The 11,719-nt window shown below is 41.7% G+C and overlaps 1 protein-coding gene across 1 annotated transcript in view; it reads left to right on the forward strand.

The window, feature by feature from the left end:
- Snx30 (sorting nexin family member 30) overlaps positions 1-11,719 on the forward strand; it is a 75,667-nt gene that overhangs the window by 17,741 nt on the left and 46,207 nt on the right. Inside the window, exons 3-4 of the mRNA XM_019209805.1 lie at positions 519-710; positions 10,681-10,791. Coding sequence (XP_019065350.1) covers positions 519-710; positions 10,681-10,791 — 303 coding nt within the window. The remainder of the gene's footprint in view (positions 1-518; positions 711-10,680; positions 10,792-11,719) is intronic.

The raw sequence follows: 11,719 nt of genomic DNA on the forward strand, positions 1-11,719 counted from the left end.
TTGGTGTTGTACACAGAGGCTAGTTCAGGATTCAGATATTTTTTATTTATATTTCTGCCAAGCACACTTCTAAGTGGCAGGGTGAGCCTCTTTCACGAGGCTCATCATTTTTAGTTGTCTCTTTGTGATTGGGTTGCTAAATGTCTAGTGCTAATTAGGGCTCAGGCCTCTCAGTGTTTACCTGGGCCCAGACGGTGGTCTTCAGAAAGGGGAAAAGAGTAGAATTTGGCCTCTGCACACAGTTCTTTCTTTGACAGCCTAATTGTGGTCTATTCACTGCAAACTGTTGCTGGAAGAGGAAAGGCGGACTTGGTCTTAGAATGCTGCCATCATTTGTTTCTCTCTCTCATAAAGGCTCTGTTTGCACAGGAACATTGAGTGAGGAGAGGCTCAGATATTTTGAAAATACTTCTGTGTTTTAGAGGTGTTTTCTGGTTTGGCTAAACCAGATACTTTTGCTGAAGTTCTCCATTGTGTGTTTTCATTTAATTTATAAGGTGACTTTTTTCTTCCTTTAGGATCTCATATTGCCCAACGGTGGCACTCCAGCAGGCACTTCGAGTCCAGCCTCTTCATCTTCCCTTCTGAATAGACTTCAGCTTGACGATGACATTGACGGTGAGACCAGAGATCTCTTTGTCACGGTTGATGACCCCAAGAAGCACGTCTGTACGATGGAGACCTACATCACATACAGGATCACCACCAAAGTAGGTTCCTTTGTTTTACAGTGCTGAGTTCAGTGGGCTCGCAGACTTGGGGTCCTACCTCCACGACTTCTGCTTTGCTTTCAGCCTCCCTTTGTACAACTCCAGTCACCCTTGTTACAATTATGAGTGTTGTTTTTAGAGAGAGTGGACCTATTACAATTACTATTATTATTTTGGATTTTTAGTGCGGGTCTTCTGTGTAGTTTAGGCTGGCCTTGAACTTATTATGTAGCTCACAGCAGCAATCCTCCTGCCTCAGCCTCCCAAGAGCTAGGATCATAGTGTGTACCACCATGGCCAGAGTGAATTAAGAGGATTATATGTAATGTTTTAAGAAATAAGTCCTACAGTGAGGGACAAATGAATGACGTATTTTAAATAAAAGATTTACTACCTGTACTTTCACTTATTATCTGTCACAATACTGTGTAGCATGCTCATATCACATTGCTGTTGAAATTTATGAATCATCATAGCAACCTCAGTGTCTGTGATGAGACTCTGATTATAATTTGGCCTAATTAGGGCTGATGGAGGCAGGACAGAGGGGTAAGAGTTCTAGAAATGATATTGGCCTTCTGCTGTGTGTTAGGGAGGTAGTGAGCAGGGTTCTGTGATTTCATTAATTTTCACAGCATTCCTAAAAGGTCCACAATTTTTCAGTTATAATTTTATAATTTTGCAGACGAGGAAACAATCATAAAGCTTGAGTAATTTGTTCAAGGTTACAGAATTGTTAAACAGGATTCCAACTTGCATTTCTTTGGTTTTTTTTTTTTGAGACAGGGTCTCACTATGTAGTTGAGACTGATCTGGAACTTACTATGTAGCCCAGGCTGGTCTCGAACTCACAGTGATCCTCCTACCTCAGCCTCCTGAGTGCTGGGATTCCAGGCGTGCGCCACCACTCCCGGCTTCAGCCTCCTGTGTTGGGATTACAGGCGTGTGCTATCAGTCCCTGCCCAGCTTGCATTTCTGATACTATAAAGTTCATATTTTTATTTTAAAACCCTTGTCTTTTACATAATTGAATTTATAAAAGAATAACTTTAATGTTTTTCTTTTTTTGTGGTGCTGTGGATTGAGCCCAGTGCTCTGCTACTGAACTATACCCTCTGCTCTGTGACACACACACACACACACACACACACACACAGTTTAACAGCCCAAAACACACACACACACACACACACACACACACACACACACACACACACAGAGTTTAACAGCCCAAACTGTCTCCAGGCTTTGGCAGGTAGTCTCTGGGGAGCAGAATTGTTCTCTAGTTGTAAACCACTGATCTACATTATATTATTAAGGAGAAAATTCACATTGTTGCTTTGTATTTTAGATTTTTAAAAAAGTGTTTTAGTCTCCTATTCTTGTATTTTCCTTACCACAATCCACATAATGAAGCAGCATTTACAGATAGTTTCAGAAGTTTTAATAGATGGAAGTGTCTTTATGGATGGTGTTAAGAAGAGCTTAGATGAGCATGTCTCTCTCTTTTTGCTGTGGCTTTTCTCTTTTTAATTGCAGAAAGATTTTATTTTTTCATAATTTTTCCTGTTTTTGGTTTGTTTTGTTTTTGAGACAGGGTCTCATTGTGTAGTTCAGACTGGCTTTGAACTCATTGTGTAACCCATGCTAGCCTGGAATTCATAGAGCTCCTCCTGCCTCTGCCTCTCACATACTGGAATTACAGGCATGTACACCACACCCTACTTAAAAAAAACAACTAAAAAACCCACTTTTTTTATTGCAAAAACTTAGTAGATTTTGTGCCTTAATGTTTAAATTCTTTGGAAAGAGAAACAGTGAAATATACTGAAATGTTGTTTCTTTGTCTTTTATTGGTTGAAGATATTACATTTTAAAAATTATGTAAGGTAAATACATTGTCCTAAAAAGGATAAAATAAAAGAAACAATGCTCCGACCAGATACAGAGTAGAAAATTGTGCATCTTCCTTGGTCCTATGTAGAGGTTTTTCTTACCAAAAGCAGCTATTACTGAAACTTGGTGTGTGTTCCTCCAGTCCTTTTTCTTTTTATTTACATATATGTGTGTGTGTGTGTGTATGTATGCACACACACACACAGGAACAGTTACATTTCCATGTATATTGCTTTCTCTTTCCCTTCCATTTGACAATATTTTTGAAGATCTCTGTTCATACATAACTGTGTCTAGCTTATTCTTTCAGTCTCTATTTATGTAGTGGTTTCACAGTTCTTTTCTCTTATTTACACTTACACAAGTGTTTTGAAGTTACTGCTCCTGGTTCATACTCACAGATTGAGCTGTACCAGAGTGTCTTTCTCTATTGCCACCTTTGGCAGGTGCTTATGTGCATATTATTTTCTCAGAGGTCCTAGTGTGATTCCAGGAATGCTTTCCTTTTATTTTTTACCCTGTGGTCAGTGAAATGCAAAACCTGTTTTTCTTGAATTGGTGCTATAAACTGCCATGTGACAAGGTGACTCCCTCAGTAGTACAGTCGTCCTGGCTAAGTGTAACATTTTCCCACAGACACTTGCTTCCATTGCCCTGAAATTTACTCCACCCTGACCCCCAAAGCAAATGTTAACTTCTCTTAACTGCCTCAGAGGCTCATGTGCCTGCATAGTCACCAGTATCTTAGGCATCTTTTTCCTTTTTTTCCTTCTCTACCTTTCCCCTTCTCTGTCCTATTTCTGTCCCTTATTTGGGGCTTTGATACCCTGTAAGTTAGAAACTGACCGAGAGAAACGTTTCCCAAGTTCTAGTCCCATATTTTCACTTGGCTGTGATGAGAGTTCCTTAAGATGAACTTGTTGCAGAATTTTCACTTCTTACTCTCTCTTGTCTTCCACTTCTGATTCCACACCAGAGCTGTCCACTTTTCCTGTTTCTAGCAGGAAAACGAGGTCTAACATCTGGTGGTTTACTTGGAACCTTCTTTCTGACAGCGGTGTTAAAGGCTGTGTGGGAGTGTGGGGGTGAGAGAAAGGACAAGCAGGGACATGGGATGCCATACCTGATCCTGTCCTGGCTGCTTACATCTTTGTTCCAGGCAAAGGGAATCTTGTCAGAGAACGAAGTTTACAAATGCTTGTTTTATTCCTTTGAGGCTGCAGCTTCTCCATCCTAATTCTGTTTCCTGATCACCAAAGCTGGCCAGAGTATGGAGCCTAAGGCTGAAAGCGTGGATAGAAGTGGGAGGATATGCGATGTAATGACCAAGCCAGGTGTGGCGGTGCACTCCTGTAATCTCAGCACTCAGGAAGCTGAGGCAGGAGAGACACCTAGAATTTGAGGCCATACTGGGCTTTATAGTGAGTTTAGGACTAGCTTGAACTACACAGTGAGACCCTGTCTCAAAAAAAAGAAAAAGAAAAGAAATAATCATCGATATCTTTCTGAGACATTTTCCTCTATGCTTTTACAAAAATGAGTATTTTGTATGCACCCAGCTCATTTCGTACGTGGAAAATGACTCTGTGCTATTGCTATTAAAGCACACCTTCACGTATCACTGAAGGCCGCAGTGATGTTCTGTTGTATAGCTATGCCATTATTTGTGCTGAGCGCTCTAAGTATATTATTACATAATGTTCACACTTAATGAAGTAGATATTGGGACTGTTCTTTACAGATGAGGAAACTGAGAGGTAGAGACATTAAGAAAATTGCTAAGATGTGCAGTTACTATTTGTGGGGGGCATGAGTGTCTGGCTCTCAGATTCCAGTCATGCCTTTAAGAACTGTGCTTTAGAGGGCTGGGGATTTAGCTCAGTTGTTCCGCTGCCTGCCTTGCAAGCTCAAGGTCCCCGTATACAAAAAAAAAAAAAAAAAATTGTGCCTTACCTCTCAAAGCTGTGTCTTCCCAAGGGCATCGACTCTCAGTGGCTACTAAAACTGCTGATGCAGAAGCAGACCTGAAGCTGGGTCTGCTCCTGAAGCATTGTCTGCTCCTTTAGATGGGTGGTGATGTCACCCAGCAGTCGTCACCACCTCCCTCGCTGCAGCCAGTCCTTCTTTGCAGAGGCCTCAGTGGTCAGGAGAGACTAAATACCATCCAGAGGTCAGATTGTATATAAGTACCACAAAGTGGACATTAGATTTAATGAAGAGGTTGCGGGTGACTGTGGGGAGAGCAATTTCGTTAACCATGGTGGTGCGCAACCCAGTTGGCGGGGGGTCAGGATGAATGGAAGGTAAGGGAGAGAGGATATGAATGCTGTAGTTTAGCAACAAAAACAAGAATAAAACGTAGAGCAAGAGCAGTATTTGGAGGAGGGTGTGGACTTGAGGGAGAGTGAGGCTTGTGTTGTATGTGTATGTATTTTTTTTGTTTTTGTTTTTGTTTTTGGTACCAGGGATCAAACGCAGGACCTTGTGCTTTCAAGGCAGGCGGTGGCACCACGGAGCTAAATCCCCAGCCCTTTTATTTTGTTTTGTTTTTGTTTTTGCTTTTTGAGGCAAGGTCTTGCTGTGTAGCCCAGGCTGGACTCAAACTCTCAATCCTCCTGCCTCAGCCTCCTGAGTGCTGGGATTATAGTTGTGCACCACCCACCACCCCTGGATTTGTGGGTTATTTTTAATGGATGAAGGAGACCTGAATGCCAATGGGGCAGTGTTGGTAGAGAAGGGGACAGGGGATTGAAGTGTGGGGAGGAAGGCAGAAGCCCCTTGAAGGTGGAAGGAGGAGGTAGTGTGTTGCTCACAGGTGCAGAGATTGGCTCTTGGGGGGGGTGGGGGACGCACTTTTGCCTTTGTTCCAGGAAAAGAAGGGAAGCTTCTGTGGCCGGAAGTTGAGGGATTCTCCGCTTATACAGCAGTTTTCTCTATGAATACGTGATGAGATCTTCCACTGAGAGTGAGGAGGAAGTTTGAAGTGGGGGCTAAAAGTCTTCAAAATTTGTACAGGCTTTTTAGTAACTGATGCGGAGAATGAGGGAGAATCGGCAGAGTCCACACTGCTTGACAGTGCCGAGGCTGCAGTTGTAGAATTTGTGTCCCTCTTTGTTTGCCTAATTCGCTTTTCCTGCAGCAGTGTGCTCACATGACCAGGCCTGCTAAAACAAAGGCCGGTGGCGGGTTTTGCCTGAGCTGAGTGAATGGCCAATGGGAAGGGAGCATGTGATATGGCACATTGAAGTGATAGGCCATAGAACTGATGCTGCACAAGGAAGAAAGGAAAGAAAGAAAGAAATAGAACGGTGAGAATCTTTAAGTCCCAAGAGGCTGAAAAAGAGGGATATTGAGAAGCAGAAGGTGGAAATGTGGGGGTGCTGTTTAGAGAGGGAGTTGCATGAATTTCCACCTGATGACAGTCTGGAGAGGGAGTGGAGCGGACAGAGAGGCAGGTGTATGGCGAACCAGCTGGCTCTGGAGGGCAGGAGGGCTTTGGAAAGGAAGCTGGACAGCCAGGTGCTGCGGTGTTCAGGGCATCAGAAGAAATAACAGGGTATCAGTAGCTAGAGGAGAATGTGGGCTTGAGAGGAGGAGGCTTTGGTATATTTCATTTTGGTTTTGAAGGGAAGGGTCTTGCTGTGGAGCTCAAGATGGCCTCAAACTTGCAGTCTTTCGGCCTCAGCCTCCTGAGTGCTGAGAGGTGGGCTAGGCGAAGTCTGCAGCATGAGCCTCAGGTTTTCACAAAGCTGTGGAGTGTTGAGGAGCAGTGTGGAATGAGGGAGATGTGTGCAGCCACTCCTTGCCTTGGGGGCCGGGGTGAGGGTTACGGAGTAGAGACTGAGCAGTCCACACAGGGGCAGGGGCAGGGGCCAGGGAGGCTGTACGCACAAGGGAGAGCCCAATTTCCACAGGACTGTGTCACCTGTGGACTGCGTGTTTCAGAGAGCTCGTGGCGAGCTTTTCTCCAAGGAAAGGAAGCCCAGAAAAGCGTGAGGATGAATGGCCAGATGCCTCGCTAGGCATCGTTCTCAGGGGGTCTCTTAGGTGGTGAGGTTTGGAAGCCAAATGGGATCAGCTGGCTATCGTTTGGTAACGGAAGAGGTTTTGATGCCGGGGGACAGGTGTCACTTAGATGTCTGAGGCTTTAGCTATGGCCTAGGGAGATGGTCCTTGTAGTTAAGAGGTGCTCACGTGCACTGATAAGGTGGGCTTCTAGGGTAAAGGCAGGCATTCCTTACTATGGCTTGTGTGCAGTTAGCTATTGTTAGATTTGACGTTAGCTGTGTAACCAGGACCTTCTGATCTAGTTGTAGACACAGATGGAGTGACAAGGACTGAAATGCTATAATGGTTGTCCCTGATGATGAAATGGTGCATTTTTCTTTATTGCTTTGTTAACCCAAGTGGCTGGGAGGGTGGTGCAGCCATGACACCCTGCTTACTCGCTACTCTAGAGAAAATTATTTTCTCAATGGTGTGGTCCTAGAAGTAGAGTTACAGTGCTTATAGACATAAATATAAAAAAAGCCATCCCTCTGCTGGGTATCTTTCCAAAAAAATTAAAAGAATCATAACACAGTGACATATGCACACCTATGTTTATAGCAGCACAGTTTGTAAGAGGTAAAACTTGGAAACAGCCCATTTGCCCATCAGTTGGAAACTGGATAAAGAAGATGTGGTTAGAAGTAGAGTTACAGTGCTTATAGACATAAATATAAAAAAAGCCATCCCTCTGCTGGGTATCTTTCCAAAAAAATTAAAAGAATCATAACACAGTGACATATGCACACCTATGTTTATAGCAGCACAGTTTGTAAGAGGTAAAACTTGGAAACAGCCCATTTGCCCATCAGTTGGAAACTGGATAAAGAAGATGTGGTTTTTCTATATAAAATGGAATATTACTCAGCCATAAAGAGAAAATGTAAAAATGGAATTAAAGTGTTTGTAGGTGGGGAGGGGAGGAGGGGTTGAAGGGAGGGCAGGGACAAGGGGAAAAAATGAGAACCAGGACCTGGCATGTAAAGGTACAAGATCCCAGTAATGAATGTAACTGTACTGTCTACCTAGAATGTACTAATAAATTCATTTTATTAAACAAAACAAAACAAAACAAAAACCATAAGTAAAGGAGAGGATACAGGAAAGTGTGTTAATAAACTTGTAGTGGGATGACCTTCTTGTTGATAGTACTAAAAGTATCTAATGGGAAAAATGGGTGAAATCTATATAATTTAAAAATTCTGTTTAAAATCCATTTGGGAATTTTAATAGGCAAATTGCATTGAAGAGTTTATACAAATGAAAATAAAACAAAAAACCCAGAAAGTGTGTAATTAAATATTTGAAGGAATGTTTTAAATTTAAAAGCCAAAGAAGAGTAATATATTACTTTGCATTTGCATGTCTGTCAAAAATAACTAGTTTCTGGGAATATGTAATGAGAACATAAATTGGCTTTTTTTTTGGTACTGGGGGATCGAACTCGACCTTGTGCTTGTGAGGCAGGCAGGCAGCAGAACTACTGAGCTAAATCCCCGGCCCAAACTGGCTTAATTTTGAAAGCAGTATGTCAGTTAAAAATGTATGTATACTTTCATCCAGCAATTCTATCATTAGGAATTCATTTTAAGGGGATTATTGGATAGAGATTGTTGTTGTCTGCTGTAGCATTATTTAGTGACTGAAAAAATTAAAAACTTAAATGAGGATCTGGTTTAACTGCGGTATGGCAAGTCATCAGGATACTATATTATATTATATAAAAGGATATTATATTGTAGGTACACACATATATGTATACGTGTCTATACGATATATATATATATATGATATATGTATATGTGTGTGTGTGTGTGTGTGTGTGCGCGCGTGCGTGTGTGCCTATAATCCCAGTACTCAAGAAATTGAGATAGGCGGATCACCAAGAGTTCAAGACCAGCCTGGGCTACATGACTAGTTTAAAGTCAGCCTGAACTACAGTGAGACCCTGTCTCAAAAATACCCAAGGGCCAGGGATTTATCTCAGTGGCACTGCACCTGCCTAGCAAGCACAAAATCCTGAGTTTGATCTCTGGTATCACAAAAGAAAAGAAAAAGAAACAGAAAAAGAAACAAAGGGGGAAAAAAAAAACCCCAAACAAACAAACAAAAAAAGATGTCCAAGATATATTAAAGTGAAAGAAAACTGAGTGAGAGAATATGCATAAAATATGGAAAAATATAAACCTTAATATTAATTTTTCTGTTTAGATGGATTATGGCTGATCTTTTAGTTTTCATTTCCTTATTTTTCCTGAAGTTTTAAAAGAAGTCTATAGAGCTTAAATATATAGAAATTAAACAAAGGAACCAGTTCCCCAAATTTGTTGTATTAAAACTAAACTTATACTTTATAATGTACAAGTTTAGTTTGTAAATGTATGTAATGTAATTTTGTAGTCACCAGATACTTATTTCAAATTTAAGAGTAGAAACATTACGTATTTATAATTTATGAAATGAAATTGAAAAACGTGATGAAACAGTAGAGTTGATAGTCGTATAACATTTAGAAAGCCAAAAAGGAAGCCCTCCATCAGTCCTGTTTGCAGTGGAAATGACTTGCTGTCCTTCGTCACCTTTCACATTCTGCCTCTCGGGGGCCTGGAATCATCATCCAGTCCTCTGTTGGAGCCTGGTAGGGAATGAAGATGTCCCTGTCAATCTCTTCTTACTGGTGAGGAAAGAGGCTCAGAGCGGCTTACTGTCTTCACAGGGATCTGCTGTGGCCTCTGCCAGGGAGGAGTCAGGAAGTCTGTCCTTGACACTTCTTTCATGCTGTGCCTCAGAGTTCATCAACAGAGAGTGATTCTTTGGATTCAAGCATTGTCTCTCCCAACTTCTGATTCTACCATTCCAATTCCTTTGGGCTTCTCCTACTGGTTTACAGATAGCTAGGTTAGATAAGTGTCCTCACATCTTCCCACTCCTTTCACCCCCAAACTTAGGGGAAGGATGTGTTTCATGGTTTTTTGCTGGTGCCTGAGACTTTGAAAAAGGGAAGCCATACAGAAAAAGCTATTGGGGGCCACTTCAAGACTGGGTCCTTTACCTTGACAAGTTTACCCAGGCCATGAGCATTGATCTGGGGGCAGGGCCAAAGCTGTCCTCAGCTTCTGTTTTGATGGATGACTCTTCCTTATGTGTTGTTACGATTGTAGACTTGAGAAAATACATTTATAAAACGTAGCTTGAGCCATTTATATCTTGTACTTTAAATCCTAAGATTGGTAACTATCGATAACCTTTCTAGGGGAAAATGGCTTATTGGAGACATGATTGTAACTGGGGAATCAAAATCTTTTGGTATGAATCAACTTAATTTATTAACACTAGTTTTATTATTAATGACATCATAGAAAACTTTAAACATTCAGGAAAGGGGATAAGATTATTAATGTTTTTCTGCTCTTCAGTGGAATCTTGTTATTTCCTTATAGATATTTTCTTATGCATCTCAAATGCAATACACTTTCAAGGTCACAGTTCTGGCTTCTGGTAGAAGATGGCAGAGTAAACAGAACCTTTTCTATTTTCATCTAATCTGCCTTCTAACTGAGCAGTGCTGTTACCTTTTTATTATGTTCCTTTTGGTTTCAGCAAAGCTTTTCAGCATATTTAGCAGCAGATAGAGAGTTAATTTATTTCATGGGTTTGGATTCATTAATAATATCCTAAGTGAAATTATTCTGCAAAAAGAAATTCCCATAGTTAAGGTTGGAGGAAATGAATCAAATGTTCTAAACAATTCTGAGAATAGGTGAGTTCTGTTTCCTGAGGGTCAGGGGAAAAAAATCAAACCAAAACCTGATGTTTTTATTCTAGCTCGTTGAAAGTTTGACCAGGTTGAGGCCCAGACTAACCTTTCCTGATCGATACACTCTCACTGGTGTGTGTGGTGGAAGGAACGTGTTTTTTTTTTTTTTGCCTAGTGTGATTACTTGAAAGAAGTGTTTTTCCTTCTCTTCAGCCAAGATACGCTACTATTCCTTAAGTTTATTTTTTTCCATTCTCTTCTTATTTGCAGAGTACTCGGGTGGAATTTGACTTGCCAGAATATTCTGTTCGTCGAAGGTACCAGGATTTTGACTGGTTGAGGAGCAAACTGGAGGAATCGCAGCCCACGCATCTCATTCCCGTAGGTAGTACTCACCACGGCTCATTTCTCACTTTTCCCGTATTGTCTTTCTCGTGCTGCTCGTTCAGCTCTTGCCCCATCAGTGACGGATCTGTACCCCACGCATTTTATTCCACCTCTACCCCGCAAATGCTTGTAAAACATACCGGATGGCTTCTGATTTGCTGTACAGCGTGCCAGTTGTGGGGTGCGTGGGTGGATTTTTGACAGTTTGTAAACGAGGCATCCGCTGAATCAGCTTTCCTGGAGAGGTTTTTGACGGTTTTTGAGGAGTGAGGAACCCTGATTTGCACTTGCTGTGTGTTGAAAGACGGAAGCCTGGAAGCACGAGCCTTACTGAGGTTGTGTTTTCCCCTTGCTACGCTGTTCTGAGGGTTGGGTGGCTGCCACCAGGTGTGGAATGATGACTCACACTGTGGCTGGCTGGGCATCTTCGACAGGAGTAACTCAGTGAGCAGGAATCTACGCACATCATTCATCCAACCATGATTTTTATTTAAAAAACAGACAAGAAAACTCCCGAGCTGTAGATGTAGTTCAATGGCACAGCATGTGCCTGGCAAGCACAAGGCCCTGAGTTTGATTTCCGATACTATGGAAAAACCCCAAAATTCCCTAAGTGTATTTATTGAAGCAGCATAACATTAACCTACTACTTACATCTGCACATTTTTTTTAACAGAACCAGAGCAAAACCAAACAAGTGATAAATTAACATGCATAATATATTAAATACATTTCTCACTACATTTTGTTTTTTGTTTTTGTTTTTGTTTTTGTTTTTTGTTTTTTGAGACAGGGTCTCACTATGTAGTTGAGACTGATCTGAACTCACTATGTAGCCCAGGCTGGTCTCGAACTCACAGCGATCCTCTTGCCTCAGCCTCCCATGTGGTGGGATTACAGACGTGAGCCACCATGCCCGGCT

Source organism: Fukomys damarensis, unplaced genomic scaffold (assembly GCF_012274545.1).
Source record: "Fukomys damarensis isolate Sample0158 unplaced genomic scaffold, DMR_v1.0_HiC HiC_scaffold_36, whole genome shotgun sequence".
In the NCBI taxonomy this organism is placed as follows: Eukaryota; Metazoa; Chordata; class Mammalia; order Rodentia; family Bathyergidae; genus Fukomys; species Fukomys damarensis.